The sequence below is a fragment of the Aethalodelphis obliquidens genome, unplaced genomic scaffold, assembly GCF_003676395.1.
Source record: "Aethalodelphis obliquidens isolate GAN/ISIS:26980383/991018 unplaced genomic scaffold, ASM367639v1 scaffold73, whole genome shotgun sequence".
Classification (NCBI taxonomy): domain Eukaryota; kingdom Metazoa; phylum Chordata; class Mammalia; order Artiodactyla; family Delphinidae; genus Aethalodelphis; species Aethalodelphis obliquidens.
Window position 1 is genome coordinate 3,890,520 of NW_020838017.1, and position 26,047 is coordinate 3,916,566.

At 40.9% G+C, this 26,047-nt stretch overlaps 1 protein-coding gene across 5 annotated transcripts in view; it reads left to right on the forward strand.

Annotated features, from left to right (window-relative positions):
- Positions 1 to 26,047, forward strand: part of BICC1 (BicC family RNA binding protein 1) — a 307,358-nt gene that overhangs the window by 172,088 nt on the left and 109,223 nt on the right. For all 5 annotated transcript variants that reach the window (XM_027091823.1, XM_027091822.1, XM_027091821.1 and 2 more), the window contains one exon: positions 12,500 to 12,569. In XM_027091823.1, the coding sequence (XP_026947624.1) occupies positions 12,500 to 12,569 (70 nt within the window). The remainder of the gene's footprint in view (positions 1 to 12,499; positions 12,570 to 26,047) is intronic.

The window sequence follows — 26,047 nt, forward strand, 5'->3', positions numbered from 1 at the left end:
TCTTTTTTTTTTTTTTTTTTTTTTTTTTGCCTCTAGGAGAAATCCTAGCTTTATCTCTGACCTCCATTCATTAGCTGCTTTATTAAGGTTACAACATCCAGAATTATGAGTTAAAACAAGTATTTAAAATATTTAAGGTGTGATTTGATGTTTATAGAGCATGATTCAAAATTAGTAGTTCGTTGTTTAAGCTTTGGTTTTGTGAAGGTGGAAACAGGGGCCATGATAAGAGTAAAAAAAAAAAAACTCGATGGAACTCACTTTAGGATTTTTTTTTCTTTTTTTTTTGAGATGTAAGATAGTCATTTTTTTCCGAGAGGTTTTGTGGCTTCTCTAATTTCAGCCACAAGCTTCCTGACCTCACCTTTTCCAGTTTCCCTATCTACAATACTTGATGACCATTTAGGACATCTTTTTAAGCATAACATGGTAGAGACAGAGCCTCGGACTTGCTGCGTGCCGAGATTTCTGACTTTTGAACTCCCCGACCCCCACCTGTATCCTGCTTCTACCAGGGGACTTGCGTGTCAGCCCCCTGTTGCAGTAACTCGGCTTCAGTCCTGGGATTCCTGGAGCAGTCTCCACCCACACCCCCAGGGGAGAACTGCGCTTCCGCTGCCTCCTCCTGAGCATGCGCCCTACTGCTACTCTGCTCTTCTGCTAGTGCTGCTCCCGTAATTGGCTGAGGTGAAAACCAATGACCAGTGTGCAATGTCTGAGCTGTGGGAACTGACTTGGAGTCACCAGAGGGGCTGGTTTAAAAAGCTTCAGAGATACACCAGAAATACATCTACGCGTGGAACAACTCCTACAGAACACCTACTGAACGCTGGCAGAAGACCTCAGACCTCCCAAAAGGCAAGGAACCCCCCACGTACCTGGTTAGGGCAAAAGAAAAAACTAAACAGAGACAAAAGGATAGGGACGGGTCCTGCACCAGCGGGAGAGAGCTGTGAAGGAGGAAAAGTGTCCACACACTAGGAAGCCCCTTCGCGGGTGGAGACTTCGGGAGGCGGAGTGGGGGAGCTTGGGAGCCGCGGAGGAGAGCACAGCAACAGGGGTGCGGAGGGCAAAGCGGACAGATTCCAGCGCAGAGGATCGGGCCGACCGGCACTCACCAGCCAAGAGGCTTGTCTGCTCGCCCGCCGGGGCGGGCGGGACTGGGAGCTGAGGCTCCGGCTTTTGTCGGAGCGCCGGGAGAGGACTGAGGTTGGCGGCGTGAACACAGCCTGCAGGGCGTTGGTGCGCCGCGGCTGGCCGGGAGAGAGTCCGGGGAGGGGTCTGGACCTGCCGAAGAGGCAAGAGACTTTTACGTCCCTCTTTGTTTCCTGGTGCAAGAGGAGAGGGGATTAAGAACGCTGCTTGAGAGAGCTCCAGGGACGGGCGCGAGCCGCGGCTAAGAGTGCGGAGCCCAGAGACGGACGTGGGACGCTAGGGCCGCTGCTGCCGCCGCCAGGAGGCCTGTGTGCGAACACAGGTCACTAGCCACACGCCCTTCTGGGGAGCCTGTGCAGCCCGCCACTGCCAGGGTCCTGGGATCCAGGGACGGCTCCCCGGGAGAGCGCACGGCGCGCCTCAGGCTGCAGCGTCACGCCGGCCTCTGCCGCTGCAGGCCCGCCCCGCACTCCGTGACCCTCCCTACCCCCCGGCCTGGGTGAGCCAGAGCCTCCGAATCAGCGGCTCCTTTAACCTCGTCCTGTCTGAGCAAAGAACAGACGCCCTCCGGCGACCTACACGCACAGGCGGGGCCAAATCCAAAGCTGAGCCCCTGGGAACTGTCAGAACAAAGAAGAGAAAGGGAAATCTCTCCCAGCAGCCTCAGAAGCAGCGGATTAAAGCTCCACAATCAACTTGATATACCCTGCATCTGTGGAATACCTGAATAGACAACGAATCATCCCAAATTAAGGAGCCCTGTGGATGAAAGGCTCTTGGTGCTGCAGCCAGGACTCAGTGCTGTGCCTCTGAGGTGGGAGAGCCAACTTCAGGACACTGGTCCACAAGAGGCCTCCCAGCTGCACATAATATCAAATAGCAAAAATCTCCGAGAGATCTCCATCTCAACGCCAGCACCCAGCTTCAATCAACGACCAGCAAGCTACAGTGCTGGACATCCTATGCCAAACAACTAGTAAGACAGGAACACAACCCCACCCATTAGCAGAGAGGCTGCCCAAAATCATAGTAAGTCTACAGACACCCCAAAACACACCACCAGACGTGGACCTGCCCACCAGAAAGACAAGATCCAGCCTCATACACCAGAACACAGGCACTAGTACCCTCCACCAGGAAGCCTACACAACCCACTGAACCAACCTTAGCCACTGGGGACAGACACAAAAAACAACAGGAACTACGAACCTTCAGCCTACAAAAAAGGAGACCCCAAACACAGTAAGATAAGCAAAATGAAAAGACAGAAAAACACACAGCAGATGAAGGAGCAAGATAAAAACCCACCAGACCTAACAAATGAAGAGGAAATAGGCAGTCTACCTGAAAAAGAATTCAGAATAATGATAGTAAGGTTGATCCAAAATCTTGGAGATAGAATGGACAATAGAATGGACAAATTGCAAGAATCAGTTAACAAGGACCTAGAAGAACTAAAGATGAAGCAAGCAACGATGAACAACACAATAAATGAAATTAAAAGTACTCTAGATGGGATCAATAGCAGAATAACTGAGGCAGAAGAACGGATAAGTGTCCTGGAAGATAAAATAGTGGAAATAACTACTGCAGAGCAGAATAAAGAAAAAAGAATGAAAAGAACTGAGGACAGTCTCAGAGACCTCTGGGACAACATTAAACGCACCAACATTCGAATTATAGGGGTTCCAGAAGAAGAAGAGAAAAAGAAAGGGACTGAGAAAATATTTGAAGAGATTATAGTTGAAAACTTCCCTAATATGGGAAAAGAAATCATTAATCAAGTCCAGGAAGCACAGAGAGTCCCATACAGGATAAATCCAAGGAGAAATACGCCAAGACACATATTAATCAAATTGTCAAAAATTAAATACAAAGAAAACATATTAAAAGCAGCAAGGGAAAAACAACAAATAACACACAAGGGAATCCCCATAAGGTTAACAGCTGATCTTTCAGCAGAAACTCTGCAAGCCAGAAGGGAGTGGCAGGACATATTGAAAGTGTTGAAGGAGAAAAACCTGCAACCAAGATTACTCTACCCAGCAAGGATCTCATTCAGATTTGATGGAGAAATTAAAACCTTTACAGACAAGCAAAAGCTGAGAGAGTTCAGCACCACCAAACCAGCTCTACAACAACTGCTAAAGGAACTTCTCTAGGCAAGAAACACAAAAGAAGGAAAGGACCTACAATAACGAACCCAAAACAATTAAGAAAATGGGAATAGGAACACACATATCGATAATTACCTTAAATGTAAATGGACTAAATGCTCCCACCAAAAGACACAGATTGGCTGAATGGATACAAAAACAAGACCCATATATTTGCTGTCTACAAGAGACCCACTTCAGACCTAGAGACACATACAGACTGAAAGTAAGGGGATGGAAAAAGGTATTTCATGCAAATGGAAACCAAAAGAAAGCTGGAGTAGCAATTCTCATATCAGACAAAATAGACTTTAAAACAAAGACTATTAGAAGAGACAAAGAAGGACACTACATAATGATCAAGGGATCGATCCAAGAGGAAGATATAACAATTGTAAATATTTATGCACCCAACATAGGTGCACCTCAATACATAAGGCAAATACTGACAACCATAAAAGGGGAAATCGACAGTAACACATTCATAGTAGGGGACTTTAACACCCCACTTTCACCAATGGACAGATCATCCAAAATGAAAATAAATAAGGAAACACAAGCTTTAAATGATACATTAAACGAGATGGAGTTAATTGATATTTATAGGACATTCCATCCAAAAACAACAGAATACACATTTTTCTCAAGTGCTCATGGAACATTCTCCAGGATAGATCATATCTTGGGTCACAAATCAAGCCTTGGTAAATTTAAGAAAATTGAAATTGTATCAAGTATCTTTTCTGACCACAACGCCATGAGACTAGATATCAATTACAGGAAAAGATCTGTAAAAAATACAAACACATGGAGGCTAAACAATACACTACTTAATAATGAAGTGATCACTGAAGAAATCAAAGAGGAAATCAAAAAATACCTAGAAACAAATGACAATGGAGACACAACGACCCAAAACCTGTGGGATGCAGCAAAAGCAGTTCTAAGGGGGAAGTTTATAGCAATACAAGCCCACCTTAAGAAGCAGGAAACATCTCGAATAAACAACCTAACCTTGCACCTCAAGCAATTAGAGAAAGAAGAACAAAAAAACCCGAAAGCTAGCAGAAGGAAAGAAATCATAAAAATCAGATCAGAAATAAATGAAAAAGAAATGAAGGAAACAATAGCAAAGATCAATAAAACTAAAAGCTGGTTCTTTGAGAAGATAAACAAAATAGATAAACCACTAGCCAGACTCATCAAGAAAAAAAGGGAGAAGACTCAAATCAATAGAATTAGAAATGAAAAAGGAGAGGTAACAACTGACACTGCAGAAATAAAAGAGATCATGAGAGATTACTACAAGCAACTCTATGCCAATAAAATGGACAATCTGGAAGAAATGGACAAATTCTTAGAAATGCACAACCTGCCAAGACTGAATCAGGAAGAAATAGAAAATATGAACAGACCAATCACAAGCACTGAAATTGAAACTGTGATTAAAAATCTTCCAACAAAGAAAAGCCCAGGACCAGATGGCTTCACAGGCGAATTCTATCAAACATTTAGAGAAGAGCTAACACCTATCCTTCTCAAACTCTTCCAAAATATAGCAGAGGGAGGAACACTCCCAAACTCCTTCTACGAGGCCACCATCACCTTGATACCAAAACCAGACAAGGATGTCACAAAGAAAGAAAACTACAGGCCAATATCACTGATGAACATAGATGCAAAAATCCTCAACAAAATACTAGCAAATAGAATCCAACAGCACATTAAAAGGATCATACACCATGATCAAGTGGGGTTTATTCCAGGAATGCAAGGATTCTTCAATATACGCAAATCTATCAATGTGATAAACCATATTAACAAACTGAAGGAGAAAAACCATATGATCATCTCAATAGATGCAGAGAAAGCTTTTGACAAAATTCAACACCCATTTATGATAAAAACCCTGCAGAAAGTAGGCATAGAGGGAACTTTCCTCAACATAATAAAGGCCATATATGACAAGCCCACAGCAAACATCATCCTCAATGGCGAAAAACTGAAAGCATTTCCACTAAGATCAGGAACAAGACAAGGTTGCCCACTCTCACCACTCTTATTCAACATAGTTTTGGAAGTTTTAGCCACAGCAATCAGAGAAGAAAAGGAAATAAAAGGAATCCAAATCGGAAAAGAAGAAGTAAAGCTGTCACTGTTTGCAGATGACATGATCCTATACATAGAGAACCCTAAAGATGCTACCAGAAAACTACTAGAGCTAATCAATGAATTTGGTAAAGTGGCAGGATACAAAATTAATGCACAGAAATCTCTGGCATTCCTATATACTAATGATGAAAAATCTGAAAGTGAAATCAAGAAAACACTCCCATTTACCATTGCAACAAAAAGAATAAAATATCTAGGAATAAACCTACCTAAGGAGACAAAAGATCTGTATGCAGAAAATTATAAGACACTGATGAAAGAAATTAAAGATGATACAAATAGATGGAGAGATATACCATGTTCTTGGATTGGAAGAATCAACATTGTGAAAATGACTCTACTACCGAAAGCAATCTATAGATTCAATGCAATCCCTATCAAACTACCACTGGCATTTTTCACAGAACTAGAACAAAAAATTTTGCAATTTGTATGGAAACACAAAAGACCCCGAATAGCCAAAGCAATCTTGAGAACGAAAGAAGGAACTGGAGGAATCAGGCTCCCAGACTTCAGACTACACTACAAAGCTACAGTTATCAAAACGGTATGGTACTGGCACAAAAACAGAAAGATAGATCAATGGAACAGGATAGAAAGCCCAGAGATAAACCCACGCACATATGGTCACCTTATCTTTGACAAAGGAGGCAGAAATGTACCGTGGAGAAAGGACAGCCTATTCAATAAGTGGTGCTGGGAAAACTGGACAGCTACATGTAAAAGTATGAAGTTAGATCACTCCCTAACACCATACACAAAAATAAGCTCAAAATGGATTAAAGACCTAAATGTAAGGCCAGAAACTATCAAACTCTTAGAGGAAAACATAGGCAGAACACTCTATGACATAAATCACAGCAAAATTCTTTCTGACCCACCTCCTAGAGTAATGGAAATAAAAACAAGAGTAAACAAATGGGACCTAATGAAACTTAAAAGCTTTTGCGCAGCAAAGGAAACCATAAAGAAGACCAAAAGACAACCCTCAGAATGGGAGAAAATATTTGCAAATGAAGCAACTGACAAAGGATTGATCTCCAAAATTTATAAGCAGCTCATGCAGCTTAATAACAAAAAAACAAACAACCCAATCAAAAAATGGGCAGAAGACCTAAATAGACATTTCTCCAAAGAAGATATACAGAGTGCCAACAAACACATGAGAGAATGCTCAACATCACTAATCATGAGAGAAATGCAAATCAAAACTACAATGAGATATCATCTCACACCAGTCAGAATGGCTATCATCAAAAAATCTAGAAACAATAAATGCTGGAGAGGGTGTGGAGAAAAGGGAACCCTCTTACACTGTTGGTGGGAATGTAAATTGATACAGCCACTGTGGAGAACAGTATGGAGGTTCCTTAAAAAGCTACAAATAGAACTACCATATGACCCAGCAATCCCACTACTGGGCATATACCCTGAGAAAACCATAATTCAAAAAGAGTCATGTACCAAAATGTTCATTGCAGCTCTATTTACAATAGCCCAGAGATGGAAACAACCTAAGTGTCCATCATCGGATGAATGGATAAAGAAGATGTGGCACATATATACAATGGAATATTACTCAGCCATAAAAAGAGACGAAATTGAGCTATTTGTAATGAGGTGGATAGACCTAGAGTCTGTCATACAGAGTGAAGTAAGTCAGAAAGAGAGAGACAAATACCGTATGCTAACACATATATATGGAATTTAAAAAAAAAAATGTCATGAAAAACCTAGGGGTGAAACAGGAATAAAGACACAGACTTACTAGAGAATGGACTTGAGGCTATGGGGAGGGGGAAGTGTAAACGGTGACAAAGCGATAAAGAGGCATGGACATGTATACACTACCAAACGTAAGGTAGATAGCTAGTGGGAAGCAGCCGCATAGCACAGGGAGATCAGCTCGGTGCTTTGTGACCGCCTGGAGAGGTGGGATAGGGAGGGTGGGAGGGAGGGAGACGCAAGCGGGAAGAGATATGGGAATATATGTATATATATAACTGATTCATTTTGTTGTGAAGCTGAAACTAACATACCATTGTAAAGCAATTATACTCCAATAAAGATGCTAAAAAAAAAAAAAAAAAAAAAAGCTTCATTGATAATTTCCTATGGGGAGTCTGACTGCCTGTGGGTAGTTACCCCGCTGGTTCTCAGAGTTTACCTGTAGCAGGTGATAGCGGAGCACAGGTCCTGGCTGACTTTGTGTCGTGTCTTCAAGTCTCTACTGTGCATGCCCGTGTGCGGAGCCGTGGGCAGCTGGAGAAAACACACGACAAGGTCCCTGGCTCGGCGGTGTGAGGGGGCTTCGAAGCGCCTCTGCTGCACTGAATACCCCTCAGCCCTCCAGGGTACCTGCTCTCCTTCCTTCTAGAACTCTCTACACACACACTCCTTTTCTGCCTTGGTCACTTTCTCCCCTCTTTCCCCAACTAGCCAACTTTTCCTTCTCCTTTAGGTCACAGTGTTAATAGGCATTTCCTTGAGATAACTTTTCCTGACAGTACACTGCTGGGTTAGGATCCCTTCAGTACGCTCTTGTTGCTGTTCCCCATTCTGCAGCTTGGCACCCAGTACCTAATGGTGGGTTAACTAGTATTCTGCTCGCTAGACCACGAGCTCCTGGAGGGCAGCCCGGTCTTGTTTGCTCTTGTATCCCTAGTGTCTAGGACAGTGCCTGGCCAGAGGTCATCAATGTGGAATGAACACAACAACGGTATTACCGAGCAATCGATACGTGCCACGCTCTGTGCTTTGGGTTTTCCACATATTTTCTTAGCGAAGCACGACAACTCCGTGAGTCATTAATTGTACAGAGGAGAAAAGTGAGGCTGCTGAAAGTAATTTGCCCAACATGATAGCTAGCAAGCGGCAGAGCTGGTCCTTGATCCTCGAGCCACCTGCCTTTCATGACTAGATTCAACACAGTGATGAGCCTATAAAGGGATGCCGGAGAAGGCATCCATTCAGAGCTCCGTGTGGGGACTGCAGCCTGGTGAATGACCTGTGAGGTTGGCCTTGGCTGGCCACAGTCAATGGAATTGCCTTTTTTTTTTCCCTAGTCATATGGGAAAGGTCAGCTCCAGGTGCCAAATTCCAATAACTAATAATTTTTTTTCTCTAAAAAATTTGACATTTATTGCAGGTCATTGGACTTTGGAGATCATGTGGTATAGAAGATAGAACTCTGGTTTTAGAATTAAGGATACTAAGCTTAGGATATTGTCTCTTCCTCTCAAAGACAGCGTGGATGTGGGTAGGTTGAATGTAATTTTTGGGGGCCCCATCACTTCACTACACAATAGAGACACTGGACTGGTGTGAAGTCTAGAGGGAGTGTGTGTAAAGAAGGCATTTCAACTTGATGGCTGTTACCTGCTAATAGGATATTTTCTGTGGCAAATGATTTTCTGTTATGGAGCATCTGTTGGTGTTTATTTATGGCTGCGTTGGGTCCTCATTGCTGTGCGCGGGCTTTCTCTAGTTGTGGTGAGCACGGGCTACTCTTCCTTGCCATGCAAAGGCTTCTTATCGCGGTGGCTTCTCTTGTTGCGGAGCACGGGCTCTAGGCACGCGGGCTTCAGTAGTTGTGGCACGCGAGCTCAGTAGTTGTGGCACGTGGGCTTCAGTAGTTGTGGCACGTGGGCTCAGTAGTTGTGGCTCGCGAACTCTAGAGCACAGGCTCAGTAGTTGTGGCACACAGGCTTTGTTACTTCGCGGCATGTGGGATCTTCCCGGACCACGGATCGAACCTGTGTCCCCTGCATTGGCAGGTGGATTCTTAACCACTGTGCCACCAGGGAAGTCCTTCTATTGCTGTTTAATAAAAAGAGATGATCATATTCAGGGTGGTTTCTGGGAAGCTCTCCAGATGATTAAGATTTCAGGAAGTTATGTCTTCCAACTGTGTTTGACAAGGAAGCTTCTTTATTAAGTCTTATAGTTATGGAACCTGATGTAATTTACTGGATTAAATGGCCAAATTATTTCATTCACAAAAAGTGTATAGATTATTTTCTTTCTGCCTCCCCACCAATAGCATTATAAATAGTAAGATCTTAATTTCCCATTTTATCTCTTAAGGTGCCTTAGTCACCTTAGAGGAAAACGCGCAGTCTAATTTTAGTCACTATGAGGATATGTGTACAGTAGCTGGAGCTAACAGGTGATAAAATGTGACCAATGATAAAGCCCTCCTAAATGGGCCTTCCTGCCCTCGTTGAGTGACTGATGAACTCATTCATAAATTTACTTTAACTTGGCTTTCAGGACTTGAGTGACTTTGCAGGTTATATTTTGGGGAGCCCTTTACTAACCTTCCCCCAACCCCGACCTTTCATGATAGGAGCCAGAGTCACCTCTGTGAGCTGGCCCTGTGCCAGCACCCACCCCATTGTCAGGTAGTTGCCTTTTTTGTCTGTCTGTGTCCCTGACTTGACTGTAAGCTCGCGAACACCAGGAATTGTTTCTTATTCATTGCTATGGGTCCTGGCACTTGGTGCACCTAGGGAGGCTTTTGACAAATATTTGTAGGTACTTAAAACCAGTCAGTCTGCACAAATCCTAAAGCATGTTTTCAAATGTATATATACACATTCTTTAAAGATGGAGGCCCTATATTCAGTACAGTATGGTGGTTAAAAGGACGGTTTTTGTCAGCAGTCTGGGGTTTTTATCCCCACTCTGCCGCTTCCCAGCAGCAGAGGAATAAAGAAATCCACTTCCTAAGGGTGTTATGTAGATTCATTCGCCCAAATAGATCTGCGCTTGCTGTGTGCAGGGTAGAGCGCTTTTATTTTGCAGAGACAAACTATAAACAAGTAAACACAGAAAACAGGAGAATTTCAGACTGTGGTAAGGGTTAGGAAGGAAACGAACACAGTGAGCTGCTTGGGAGGGTGCCCGAGCGGGAGGGGGAGCCGGGGAAGGGGGCAGCTGGGGCCCTGAAGGGGGTCCGCTGGGCGCCTTCCTGGGGAGGCTGTATGGCCTCAGTCGAGGAAGTTGAGGGGGGTGATAATAATTTATTTTATTTTAAAATACGGATTTATGTGTCAGCCCCAGTCTCCCAATTTATCCCTCCTCTCCCCTTTCCCCCTGGTACCCGTAAGTTTGTTTTCTACATCTGCGACTCTATTTGTGTTTCGTAAATAAGTTCATTTGTACCTTTTTTTAAGATTCCACATAGAAGCGACTTCATGTGGTATTTGTCTTTCTCTATAGATAACTCATAAGAACCTGCTGTATAGCATGGGGAGCTCTATTCAGTATTTTGTAATGAGCTACATGGGAAAAGAATCCAAAAATGAGTGGATATATTTATATTTATACCTGATTCACTTTGCTGTGCAGTAGAAATTAACGTTGTTAATCAACTATACTCCAATAAAAACTAAAGATACAGATTTACAGTTAACTAAGCAGTTTCATGGAGAAGATGATGAAACACGTGAGCAAGGACAGCATAGATGGGAGGAGAAGGGGCAGGGGCCAGATCCGGAGAGTTGGGGCAAACAACCTCCAGGGCCAGGCCAGTCCCTTGACTTTGTAAAGACCTCACTTTTGTTTTTCAATTTTTAATAGAGATATGGGTGTAGGGAGCTATTTCTGTTAAGAAAAACAGCAGTGCAGGCACCATGATAAATGGCCAGTGAGTAATACAGACACAGTGATGAGAATGGTAAGTGGCTCCTGATCTCATTGTGGGAGACCCAGTGGGGGTTGGAGGGCAGCCCAGGATCTCTTGACCCTGACTAAAGGGGGCATCTGGTCCTCAGTGCCAGCCAAGTGTTGCCATGTGGGAATGTGGGCTCCAGGTGCTAAATCTGCCACGTTTTCCAGAGAAACAGAAATGTCTCTGTGAAATTCCCAGATTTAAAAATGTTGGCTTACATTAAAAAAAAACTTATGGCGGATTGCATAAGAATGTATCTGTGGGCTGACAGGCCGAAACATCTGCTGCAAGCCCTTTGCTGCTCTGATAAAGGGGATTAAGTGAAGTATGATGCATGTTAACATGTTAACCATTTAGCCTTGTGCCCAGAACGTAACCAACATGGAGGTACTTTTTTTTTTATTAATTGCGCTGTTCATGCGTTTCATTGCCTTCACCATTAATTTGTTTAGTTACCTCTAAATCCATAAGTGGTAGTTGCTGTCATTTGCCTACTGATTTGTTCAGTTCTTTGCTTTTATTCAGTTGTTGGGTGAATTTTATATGCATGGTATGAAAGTAGACATTAAACTAGGCTAATTTAAGTGATAACAGTGGAGAAGAATGAAGGATTAGCCTTTCTCGGTTACTCATTTTTCTCACATTTACTGTCGACTTCCTTTGCTCTGCGGACGCCTGAATCACTTGTTCTTGGGCTTCAGCACGTTTGGGTCTCAAGTCCTTCTGGCCAGCATTAGGTGCGTGTAACTGCGAAAGACCTGTGGCAAAAATGCCATTTTAGAGAGGCGAAAGATGATGGGAAATGCAGCCTTATGACGTGATGTCCCGTTTAGAGGCTTTTCATCAGTTTTAATGAAACACAAATGTGTCCAAAGCAAGCTAATTTTTTTTTTCCCCCCAGAAAAAAAAAAAAAAAGCTTCATTTAGGAAGGCCTAACCCACATCGTTCTGTATGACAAGGATCATGTTTGGTGTGTTGCAATCTGTTGGTGATTGCTTTATTCAGCATAAGCATCTTGGATGGTTTGGCAACAAGTTGGGTTAATTACTTGTTCATGTACTTTTTGGTCTCGTCTCTACGTTAGAATTCTGGAGCATCACAGAGAGGAACGCTGGGAGTAACAAAATATATGTGAATATTTCTAATAGATTAAAGGCTTATAAAAATGCATCTCTTTCCTTCCCCCAAGGTTTTTTTTTTTTTTCGCATTGTTTTAAAAGGAGATCATTTTGTTGCATCAACATGAGCCTAAGGACTTGTAAATAATTTTTTCCGGGAAAAAAATCTGTAAGTACAGGTTCTTAATTGAATCAATAATTTTCTCTTAATTTTTTGCTACAGATCATGGAGGAAACAAATACGCAGATTGCTTGGCCATCAAAACTGAAGATTGGCGCCAAATCCAAGAAAGGTAAATCCTGAGAGATGCAGAAATTTTTGATAACGGAGACTGCGGAATTCCTGCGGGTTTCCTGGGGAGAAAAATCAACCTTTATCCCTATCATATTTGTCCCCAAGTATTTGTTAAATAGCAATATTTGGGGAGGATTATCATAATGAAAAATAATGTACAACCTTTTATCCAACAACAGAATAATATTTTTAAGTATTCTGTTGTAATAGAAATGTTATTATAGATGATATTGTGGCAACTTAACGATGTCAAGGATGACTATTCATTCGGTGCCCATGAGTCATGGTCACTGTCTCCACATATAATAATGTGTTTTCAACACATAAACTCCCACTGCGTACACTTTAGGCTTCTTGTTTATGTACCAGATTTAACAGTTGATTGTTTTCCCCTCCAATATGCTAGGAACTTGGATTTCCTTTTTTGACTGCTTCTTCTCCTCTCTGTCTGTTACGCAGTGAAGAACACATTTGATTACTCTTTTAGGCTGAGCATTTCCCTTGCCTGGCCTTTCCTCTGCTTTAACCTAGAGGACACTCACTAATGTGTGGATGGTCAGAAAGGGAAATATAGGACCCTTATTTCTTCCAAAATTACATAGTATTTTCTAATGATCTGCCAGTATATACTTTTATGGATAGCTTTTCTTTTTCAAGGATAACCTCAGTGTCAAGAAACTTTGTTGTGTATACTTCATTAAAAATGCATGTAGTCACTAGGAGATAATGGAAAACTATCACCAAGCAATTAAAAACACGATGATTGTGTGAGCTGAGCGTTATCTCTTGTGGTCTAGCTTTCTTGTTGTTGCTCTTGAGTTTTGTGTTTGCTGCCCCTTCTCCCTATGACTTTTATTGCTAAATGATACTAAACACCACAAAATTGGTCAATTTTCTTGTTTCTTTTCATCCAGATTGTCTTCTTTTAATCTCATTTTATTAGAGCTACTCATCACATGGAATGTAAATTATTTTGAAGTTCTTGTTATGAGTGTGGTTAACTGGACGACAGTGGACTGGAATTCCTACTGAAACACTGATCTTGTTACTTTCTTATTTGTGACCGTAGTGGCGAGGGAAAGGGAAGCTTATGTGCTAAACGGTGAATTTCCAAGTGGAATTCCACAACTTTGTAGAAACCTTGCATTTGCTAAGTGCTATAGGATATATTCTCAATTACTCTTCAGTGTGTTGAGATGTTTTATACTCATTATGCAGAAGGAGAAACTGCTGTTAGTGGGCTATCTACCTATTTGGTTGTTTGCTGCCGTACAAAACTCCCTGGCTGGCCACTGGGGTAAATTGGAACTTGAACATGAACTGGAGCCTTTCCCTGTTGTCAGGTATTTTTACTTAAAGAATGACATGAGCTTCATTACTAGCTTAATAAAAATGTAATTTGATCGGTCTCTAAAGAAAACCCCCTAGGAAATATGAATATTAAAACAATCCCAGATAATTTTGGATGGCTTCCTCTCTTGCATTATCCACGCTACGGTTTTCCCCCCACTATCAGGAGAAACTGAGAATTGATTCATTTTTTTAGTTTAAAATGTGGTTACAACTTTAGAGATGTTAGATAATGCGGAGATGGATAGATTAAGATAGTGTTTTAGTTTCCAGTCACTGACACATTAAACCCATTCAGAATCGCCAACTATATTCCACATTATGATTATATACTTTGCTTTGAAAATAAGAATATCTCAGCACTACATTTGAGGGCATTTAGCATAATTTCCACATGGTTAAAAGTTAACCTTTGGAATTGTGCCTAAGAATTGATCCCTCCAGGCCTAGGTCTACAGACATCATTTTATTTTTTATTATTTATGAAGTGCTATAAATGTACACAGTACTGTATGATGAGCAGAATGTGCCAGAAGAGAGAGGTGGAGCTCAAGGAAGAAAGAAAAAAATGAAAAGGTTTCCTCAGAGGAAATTGCTGTTGAGAATTGACTGGAGTTGCCCTTGTTACTTGAAGACACAACTGCTGAATAATCAGATCTTGACTAACGTCCCTGATATGTGTATTCCTGTATTATTTTCTAAATGGTCTAATTCAGAGATGAAGTTTGTTTGACTACAATTCGTATTGAGTAAAAGTAAAATGAAAACGGCAGGGGGAATTTTAGAAGGTAATTATTTGCTCTTTCATCTGATCCTTTCTTATCTCTCAATGTTGTAGAGGAAAGAGTTAGTGGTCTTTCTTTTAAGACTTCTTCATTCCAAACTATTATTATTCAAGAGACCAAAGAATATAAAAGTATCTAGGGACTCATGCCATGTTTTGGATGATTATTGAATTCTAGATCCCATGGTGATGTGAAGGTTTAGAATATACAGATGATCCCTAGTGTGCCAGAGAGGCAATGCAGCCATCTGTTTGTGTTGTATTTCACCTCCTAGATTTATGCTGCTTATTGGCCGAATATTTGAGCCTAGACAAACATTTTTCATGGCTACTGTTAGCATAGTCTGTCCCCTTCTTTACCTTACTGGAATTAGTCCTGTGTTTTTCAAATAAACTTCTAGTAGTCCTATCCAAACTGTAATTTTTAAGTCATCAGTCCTTTATCAGAGCAGCTGTATGGCTCCTTTGGTTGATGTGCTGGTAGGATCCTGTCTGACAGAAAGGCAAAAAGCCAACAGCCCGAATTTGACATCATTTAGAAACTTAAGATTCTTCTCTAGAGATTCTGGCTCAGTAAGTCTGGGGTGGGACTGGGAATCCATATATTTAACAAGTTCCCTTGGTGGCTGTTAAGGTTGAGTTTGGGAAACAAAATCTCTCCATCCGACATGGAAATATCATGAGTTAGTCACTAAGGAGACCATGCGTCCAGAAAGCAATGGCTGGATGATGACTGCGATTGAAAAAGAGGCAGAACTGTTTGGAGGTAAACTACTCCTGGAGTGTTCCTCTGCTGTCTTCCCCTATCTGCCCCTGCGATCAGGTTATATTCTGGTGGCCAGTTAAAATAGACGTTTCGGGCTTCCCTGGTGGCGCAGTGGTTGAGAGTCCGCCTGCCGATGCAGGGGACACGGGTTTGTGCCCCGGTCCGGGAAGATCCCACATGCCGCGGAGCGGCTGCGCCCGTGAGCCATGGCCACTGAGCCTGCGCGTCCGGAGCCTGTGCTCCGCAACAGGAGAGGCCACAGCAGTGAGAGGCCCGCGTACCGCAAAATAAATAAATAAATAAAATAAACGTTTCATCTTTGGGGGGGAAAAAAACCCAGCCAGAATCCTTCAGCAGTCAGTCACTTCTCTTGGATAATGTCCATCTTGGTTTCTAAAGAACTGCACCTGTATGGATTCACTAATCTTAAGTTTCTGTCATCTTTGCAATGAGTTAATGTGAATAAGTTTAGAACGATGATAACCTCATTGTTCAGCGCCTGTGTGAAACGTAATTTTGGGTAAAAGACCATCTGGTGTTTGTCCCCTCCCTCTACCCCTCTTCCATGCCACCCTTCTCCCCCTTCCTTCTCCCCTCTCACCTTCCCTTTCCCTTTCTTCCATTCCCCTTTAACCATAGAGAATACACTGGAAAGAATGTACTAGGAACATTGTCAGTTAGTAAGCAGGGCATTTTGGGGAAGTGCACATTTTATGGTATAAACTCAGGGACTATAGAATTTAAAAAAAAATTCCCTAGTATTTGAAATTATTGGGAGATCGAATCCTTATTAGAGTCAAAAAGAACTAAGAATTTAAGATTCAGTATAATGGCACTTAAATAGGGACGTCTAGGATTGTCTTAATGGGGGTCATGATGAAGAAAAATAAAGCAATACTTAGTATTTCTTCTGTATAACATAAATTTATTTTGAGTGGAAGAAAATAAAACTTTCCAACTGTTGGAGTCAGAATACTAGAACATTCTGCTTTCCATAGAAAGACCTGAGGTTTGTGCCTGTGAGAGCAGTATTCATGAATTAAGGTGGGGACTTCCCTGGTGGCCCAGTGGTTAAAACTCTGTGCTTCCAATGCAGGGGGTTTGGGTTCGATCCCTGATCAGGGAACTAGGTCCCGCATGCTGCAACTAAGACCCGGCGCAGCTAAATAAATAAGTAAATACTAAAAAAAAAAAAAAAAAAAGAAAGAAAAAAAAAAAAGAAGGTGCTGGGAGTTTCCTGGTGGTCTAGTGGTTAGGATTCCAGGCTTTCACTGCTGCGGCCCAGGTTCAGACCCTGTTTGGGAAACTGAGATCAACAAGCTGCATGGTGTGGCCAAAAAAAAAAAAAGAAAAAAATTAAGATGTATAATACTGTAAGAGCTTACTAACAGAATAACTTCAGGCACTCATTAAAATTTTGAAAGTTTTTCTGAATCACAGCCTATTTTAAAGTAAATGCAGCTTTACTGAAGTACAAATAATATTTTGAACAAGTTTGAGTGTTTCGTCAAATGCAAGTCCTGCCAAAGCTGCCTTAACAAGTAGATAAAAGTGATTTGGTAATGAGAATTTATCGCAGTGGTATTATTGTGCTGATGCTCCGTGATGTTATATGGAGTTTATTCTCTCAAATAAGGTAAACATTTTTCTTACAGTCTTCTTCTTGCTCTTAATTTGCTCATCAGTCTCTTTCTTCTTAGACTGGCTAAAGGTAAAATGTGGCTAAAAATTGTTTAAAGTTTTATGCCAAATTCCAAATAACTAAGGTCAGCGTTAATGAAGCTTTATTGTCTTTTGTTCTGGGAAGAGTTGTCCTGCAGAGTTTAGCGATAGAAACTGTTGTCTGCAAGTGTTTCTCTTACAACACTTTCGATGCCCCAAGACAGAGGGAATGAAAGGTGTTGACTGGGTTGCTTTGATGTGTCCTGTTTTGGAGGCCATTTGGCACCAAGTTTGGCCATTCTCTTCCTCCTAGAATAAACAAGAGGGTCATCAAAATTCCATGAAGTTTTATTATTTTTGGTTGTCTTCCATCAGAACAAGCAATATCTAATACAAAATCTTAGCATGAGAAAAATTGTAGACTTTTCACTTTATTTTTTCCAGAGGAAAATGTTTTGCTGAGTGTACTTAAACTTTTGTCGTGTGTTCACATTGGACTAGATAAGGATTTTAACGTGGTATTTATTGCTCAAAGGGCAGAGGGCAGAAAGGAGACCTGGCATAGCACATGGACCACAGTATTTCCAGTGGTGGAAATACTATTGTGACCTATTAGTGTATCAGAAATTAATTTAGGGGTCACAACCAACATGTAAAAAAACCACTTCTAGATTAGAAAACATCAGAGTGTAAGAGTATTGTTTCATGAAACCTTTAGTCATGTATGTCACTGTTTGTATATACAAACAAATACACACATATATTACTAGGTCATGATGTAAAATGGGTGATAAAGAAAGGTCAAAGAACACTGTTCTAGGCAGTTAGTTTCTCAAAGGGTAAAGAGTACATGCATTTTGTTCATCACTGTGTTTCTAGCACTGTAACCATTTTATGGTTGGCGATGGGTCCCTCAGCTCAACTCAGTCGTGGGTATAGTGGAACTATGAGTAGAGGTGGGAATGTATATCACTAAGGTGTATTGTGTAGGGAAAAGATTTAGAATCACAGCCTTCACAGAGGAGTGGCCTTCACTATTGAGAAAATTATTGACTAATAATTTTGGAAAGAAACTTAAGGAAAATGATCTGATGGTTGTCACTCACGGGACCCTTGAATGAGTAAAACTCTGGTACTATTCTTAGTGGGTGTGTAAATGAGACTCAAGACGCAGCCTCCTGGTTGTCTTCCAGACCGGAACTGTTTTGATTGTGGTTATTTTAAGTAGGATTTAGTTATGTAATTGATACATCAGTAGTAGTATTGACTACTACCATTTGTTGAGACCTGCTGGGGCCAAGCACTCTGCTAAATATTTTACATATATAATCTTATTTACTGATCGGAGCAACCCGTGGTGATAGTCTCATTTTACAGGTGAAAAATCTAAGGCACATGAAGGTCAAATAACTTGCTCAGGGTTTTACAGTTAGTAAGTAGCAGACTACAGACTTGAACTCTTATCTGTTGTCAGAACCCCACATTCCAATTACTGTACTCTAATGCCTTTTCTCAACCACAACCTGGTGGAGAAAATACCTTTCTTGATGCCTTTTTTTAATTCCAGGGTGTTCTCTCATGTAGCATCCCTTTGTCAGCTGTTTCCAAGAATAGCTGATTATAGTCAGTAATAACAATCAATTTCATAATGCCTCAGTCCTTGGGAATTCCAGAGGCTTGAAGATGGGCTAAGTTTAGCATGTCTTTACAGGTATAGATGACACTTCAGTTTTCAGGGCAGTTAGATCTGACAGTTATAAAAAATATGAGGGGAATTCCCTGGTGGTCCAGTGGTTAAGACTCAGTGCTTCCACTGCTGCGGCCTGGGTTCGGTCCCTGGTTGGGGAACTAAGATCCCCAAAACCACGTGGTGCAGCCAACAACCCCCCCGCCTCCCCCCCCACCCCCGTGAAACTGCTCCTAGCTGTGTTCATGTAGAAAAATGCCTGCTTCTGAATTTTAACTTGATATTTCATGCCTTCATGTGCTATTTCCTTAGGAAGAGACTTTCTGATTTGTCATTAAGCTAAACAACTTTGAAGATGGATTTGAAAGGAAAATAAGCTCAGAATATGTTATAAATTGCTTGGGGGGTTTTTGCTTGCCTTTTTGCCTTCCATCTTTGATAGTAATTTCTACGACCTGTCCAGGAACCTTTGTATTTCTCCTGGGTAGAAAGATTTTGTACTTAACATTTTTGCATATTATTGATGTGACTCACCATCAATCGGTGAATGCTAATTAGGGGCCACGAGTACGAATTCAGCCAAAGAGCTGAAAACGTTGTATGCAGTGTACTAATAGTCTCTGGTTAGAGAGCGCATGATCTAACTAGGACGTCTCAGAGGAGGATAGAGCCCTGGGGTATTTCTAGTTCTTGAAGCTTCCAGTAGACTTAAACAATAAAAGGCTTATAAAAATTAATATGTATTTTAAATATACAATTTGTCAGTATTTCTCTTTCTACGTGAATAACCTCACTTGTAGATAGTACCAAACATCCAAATATGAGATCCTTTCTGATTACGTGTGCTCTTGACATACAACATACACACACATCATTTCACAGGTGAGATGACTCATGCTCTGTGACATATTATCAGGACTCAGGACCTGAGCTTGGGTTCATTTCTTTCTTTCTTTCTTTTTAATTAATTAATTAAGTTTTAGGCTGCATTGGGTCTTCGTTGCTGTGTGCGGGCTTTCTCTAACTGCGGCAAGCGGGGGCTACTCTTCGTTGTGGAGCACGGGCTTCTCATTGCGGCGGCTTCTCTTGTTGCAGAGCACGGGCTCTAGGCACGCAGGCTTTAGTAGTTGTGACATGCGGGCTCAGGAGTTGTGGCTCACGGGCTCTAGAATGCAGGCTCATTAGTTGTGGCGCATGGGCTTAGTTGTTCTGTGGCATTTGGGATCTTCCCGGACCAGGGCTCGAACCCATGTCCCCTGCATTGGCAGGCGGATTTTTAACCACTGTGCCACCAGGGAAGTCCCTTGGGTTCATTTCTTGATCTCTAGCTGGTTCCCTTATCTTCCCTTCTGAAGGCCCCAAGGATTAGCTTACTTGCTCGTCTTGTAACTGCCACAGGCTAGCTGCTCTTTCATCTTTTCTCTCTTTCCTGTACCAGGGCCAGAGAGGAAGATGGTTTTAGCTTTTCAGCTGTCCTCTCAAACCTGAAATAAGCAAATATACCTGATGGTTTTTTAGAAAGATATTTTTCATTAACTTAGTAAGGAAACAAATTTGGAGTAGAATGGAGAGGTTAGAAAGTAAGTGGAAAAGTGAAAGCATTTAAAGAATAAGACAAACCAGAGCCTGGGAGAAAATACTTGCACAAGATATATCGGCTATTACCCAAAATGTACAAAGAACTCAAATTAGGAAATGAACAACCCAATTAAAAATCGGGCAAAAGACCAGAACATACACCTCACCAAAGAAGATATACAGATAGCAAATAAGCATATGAAAAGATGCTCAGTATCAAAAAAAAAGATGCTCAATATTATATGTCATTAGGGAATTGTAAATTAAACCACTACACATCTGTTAGGATGGCTGCAGTCCAAAACACTGACAACACCAAATGCTGGTGAGGATGTGGAGCAACAGGAACTCTCATTATAATGCTGGTAGAAATACAAAATGGTTCAGCCACTTTGGAAGATGGTCTGGCAGTTTCTTATAAAACTAAACATAATCTTACTATACAGTACAGCAGTTGTACTCCCTGGTAGTTCCCCAAATGAGCTGAAAACTTATATCCATGCAAAAACCTACACACAGATGTTTATAGCACCTTTCTTGATAATCAAACTTGGAAGCAACCAAGATGTCCTTCCGTAGGTGAATGGATACTGCCAGACAATGGAATATTATTAACTGTGGAACTGCCAGACAATGGAATATTATTAACTGTGGTACTGCCAGACAATGGAATATTATTCAGTACTAAAAAGAGATGAGCTCTCAAGCCTTGAAAAGACTTTGAGGAATTTTAAAATGAATATTAAATGAGTATTAAAATGAGTATTACTAACTGAAAGAAGCCAATAAGACATACTGTATGATTCCAACTATGTGACATTTTAGAAAATGCAAAATTGTGGAGACAGTAAAGAGATTAGTGGTTAGTATTTGCTAGGGGCTTGCGAGGAGGGAAGGATGAATAAGCAGAACACAGAGGATTTTTAGGGCAGCTAAACTGTATGATCTAAAATGGTAAATACATGTCATTATATATTCATCAAAACATTATACATTCATCAAACACAAAATGGGTTTTGATGTCGATGTGATGTTGACGTTCGGGGAAGCAGCGCCTGCGTGTGGCAAGGGGCATATGGGAACTCTGTGCTTTCCATCAGTTTTGCTGTGAGCCTGAGACGGTTCTAGAAAATAAAGTCTTTATTAAAAAAGTAGTCCTAGATATGGGGCACAACACTTTATAATCAGCATTTTAAAGTGTATTATATGCAAAGATAATGTTATATGAGCAATAACTCCTTAATGTATAAGTTTAAAACCATGAAATCTCTTGAGAACCAGTGAAAAGTTTTGTAAAATAAAAAAATGAAAGTGAGAAGGATGATTAAATGGTAAATCACACCTTTTTATTCCCCAGAAGGTGACTGGAGCCAAGTCATGATCTTTCTTTGTGACCTCTGTCTCCTGAGGAGCGCTCCTTTTCCCTCACTTGTCTTCTTATCCTGAACAGATGTTTTATTTTTAAATTAATTTTTATTGGAGTAGAGTTGATTTACAATGTTGTGTTAGTTCCTGCTGTACAGCAAAGTGAATCAGTTATACATGAACATATATCCACTCTTTTCTAGATTCTATTCCCATATAGGTCATTACAGAGTATTGAGTAGAGTTCCCTGTGCTATACAGTAGGTCCTTATTAGTTACCTATTTTATATATAGTAGTGTGTATGTGTCAGTCCCAATCTCCTAATTTAAGTTTGTTTTCTGCATCTGTGACTCTATTTCTGTTTTGTAAATAGGTTCATTTGTACCCTTTGTTTTTGATTCCACATGTAAGTGTTATCATGTGATATTTGTCTTTCTGTGTCTGACTGACTTCACTGTGATAATCTCTAGGTCCACCCATGTCGCTGCAAGTAGCATTATTTCATCCTTTTTAATGGCTAATATTCCATTGTATATATGTACCACATCTTCTTTATCCATTCCTTCTTCGATGGACATTTAGGTTGCTTCCATGTCCTGGCTATTGTAAATAGTGCTGCAGTGAACATTGGGGTGCAGATGTTTTAAGCCATTGCCTTTAGTGAAGAAATTGCTATCCCAGGATCCTTTCTAACTACAGTTCTTTTTTCCTTGTTAAACCCTATGAGGAGGAAGAGCAAAAATATTTGTCTACCTTGTAATAAGCCTTGTTCTAGGTGTGTTATCTCTCATAATCTTCACTATAACCTTATATGAATGACCTTATTATCCCTATGATACACATGAGTAACTGCTGGAGAGGTGGTATAACTTCTTCAGTGTCATACACAGAATTTGAAATGATGGAGTTAGGCCATAAACCTTGATTTCACAGTTCAAGGTAATTCCCTCCACTCCCTAAGCATGAGCCTAGGTGCTCATGATGAGTTTGGTCACCAAAGGAATGAAGATTCACCAGCATGTTCATTTAGGGAAACCCAGGTTGAGAATATGTTTCTTAACTATCTCTTTAGGAAGAAATGCAATCCTAACTCCTTATACCCACATTTTAGAAGCTTGCTGGATGTCCATCTTTAAAATTTTTTTCAACCTAGATTTTTTCTTTCTTTGTGCTTTTTGCAGTATTTTTCCTTCCTTTTCTCCTCTTTTAAAACCCATTAATGGTTTTACTAGGATTTGCATAAAATAATTATCTGGAGTAGTGGTTCTCAAGGTGGGATGGTTTTATGCCCCAGGGGACAGTGTGGAACTGCCGAGATAGTTTTGGTTATCACATCTGAGAGGTGGTGCTACTGGCCTCTGGTGGTTAGAAGCCAGGGATGCTGCTGCAGCACACAGGACAGCCACCTACAACAAGAATTTCAGTAAGAGAGATAAAACATGGTAAGAGGGCCAGCCTGTGCACTTTAAAAGCTAGTTTGCAGTCAAGTTTGAATTATATAGTTTGTGCAACTTGCACTGTGTGTTTACTCTCCATGAGTGTTTCAGCCCAAGTTTCAAGTTGTGCCTGTAGCTCCGGTGCTGGGGGATGGATGGACCAGCCACCCTCCCAGTTCCTGCTGTCTGTGTCTTCCATTCTTCCTTTCTGGAATGCGTGGTTGTGATAACTGTGACAGTTGCTAAGGTTTTATGACCATATTTGAACACCACGATGGTGCCATATGCTCCTAACTTGGCCTGGAGATGGGCACCAGATTTTGATGGTTTCCCAAGCCATATGTGGCATCTCCCTGGCTTTCCTCTGTCAGTCACGGCACTGCTGGACAGAACTCGGTGACGTCTGTCAGGCCTGTCGGTAGTAATTAGATTATTTTCAAGAAGACTTTTGCGGTTGCAAACATGACCGAAGTACCATGTGGCATTTCTCATAAGCTAAGGAAAACAACATCATAGTGGCAGCCTCACTTCTTCAAATGGTCTTTCTGTGGCACTAAAACATAGTTTGTGGCTTATTATAACATTTTCATACAAACCTTGGTACTAACAGACTTTTTTTTTTTTTTTTTTTTTTGGCGGTATGCGGGACTCTCACTGTTGTGGCCTCTCCCGTTGCGGAGCAGGCTCCAGACACGCAGGCTCAGCGGCCATGGCTCACGGGCCCAGCCGCTCCGCGGCATGTGGGATCTTCCCGGACCGGGCCACGAACCCGTGTCCCCTGCATCGGCAGGCGGACTCTTAACCACTGCGCCACCAGGGAAGCCCCTAACAGACGTTTTTATCAAATGATATCAGAGAGATTTCAGGAATGAGGAGTTACATTCTCTTTATATCTTGTTGCCAGAAATTACTCCTAAAGCAAATATGTCTTGCCCACAATAAAAATAAAACGAGAACACAGCATATGTATGTTTTTGGCTATTTGGTCTGTGCAGAATTATATATTATCACTTTATGAAAATGGGCTCCTTCTATACAGACAAGCATTTTTGCAATTGGACTTTTCCTCTTAAAAAATAAGAAGATGTCTTCTGTGTAGGCACATAAATGGTGATATTCCTTTTTTGTAGCAGTATGAAATGCCATTGTGTGTATGTGGGGTACGGATATACCGTAATGTGTTTTGACACATCTGTTTTAATAGACTTTGGCCTATGTTCTTTTTTTTTCCTACAATGAATGTCAGGTTTATTTGTCCATTTGTACAGGCTTTTTTGTTGCATAAATTCTTACAAGCAGAGTTCCTAGGCCACAGGCAATGAGCAACTTTGATAATTTTTAGGATTGCCATCTTGTCCTCCCAATGACTGTTGAACTCCTACCAGAAGGGACTGGCTTCTTGAAAGGAAACAACTCTTCCCTCCCATCTTTGCCAACACTGTGCTTTCCCATCTTCAGGCAGCCTAAATAGTGAAAAATACATTGTCTCACACACTTCCTTAATTAACAGAAAAGGTAAGCGTGTTTCATCTGTTCATGGAACACTTGTTTGTATTATTCTGTGAATTGCTTGTCCTTACCTTTTGTTGGTTGATTCACATCATCTACCTATTCTAGTGAGTAGTTCATCTTTTCTTTCTAATCAAATAAAGACCTTTAAATTGTTTTTTCTACTTGGAAATTTAAGGTTACTTATGCTTCTCTCTAACTGTAGTGTCCAAATGGCTCATTTCTCACTATTAATATTTATTTACAGTAATTCATGGATCATTTCTATTCAAAACTAGAAAGAAGTGAATTGACCTTAAGTAGTAATAATGTATTAATTTTTGAAGGACCGTACAAAAGTATGCATGAACTTTTAAGACACTGGATTTCCAAAGTAAACTATTTAAAGATTGGATTGTCAATATTAAGAGCGTGGAAATTATATAAATATATAGATACACTCACACATATATACACATGTACATATAGATATGTATTTATGTATGTATATGGATGTGTGTGTGTCATTTGGCAAGGCATGAGAAATAATTATAATATTATTCAGGAAATCATTGAACTCCTGAGTTTTCTTGGTGTAACAGAAATAAGACCCAGTAAGTCATTTGCCTGTATTTGCATGTATTGAGCTTTAGTTTTGTATTTAAGTGGGAAAAGTTTCTGAAAATTTTTCCATTCCCCCTTTTACGCAAGGGAAGGACACCTAAATATGTTATTTTGGATTGACTTGTATTCTGTTTCTACACTGTCTCCACGTTTAGAGTGGGATCCATAAATAAGAGTATTTAGTTTTTGGTAAAATTTACTTCCTCTTCAACCTTCAGTTGACTTAACAGAACTACAGTCTCCTTATGCATTGCACTGTTTCAGAAGTGCCCCTTCGCTTTCTTTGGGTGGTCCTCACTCTTTCTCAAATCTGATACAGCACCAAGGAGTCCAGATTTATTTCACTTAGCTGGGAGACATATATGAACTCAGCAGAGTGAGGCTGAAGAAAGGAAAAAAGACTTGCAGCCACTGAGGGTATACATGTTTGAGATGAAACTATATGCCCCTATTTCCTTTGCTTTCACCATCAAGTGGGTATGTTTTAATCTAATCCTCTCGGATTTTCTCCCTAGGTCAATGCCGAGTCGATTTTTATGTCATAGGCAAGTTATGTAACACTCTCTCTTTCCACACCTGCAAAATGTAGTATCTGTATAGTCTAGGTTTGGAAATTCATTCGAGTTCATTGCAAAATTTTAGTTTCCAGTAAAGTTTTTTTCAGTCACATTGACTTATGTTCTGTTCCCCAATCCATTAAGCCATTTCATACCTTTGCACCTGCTGTGTCTGCTG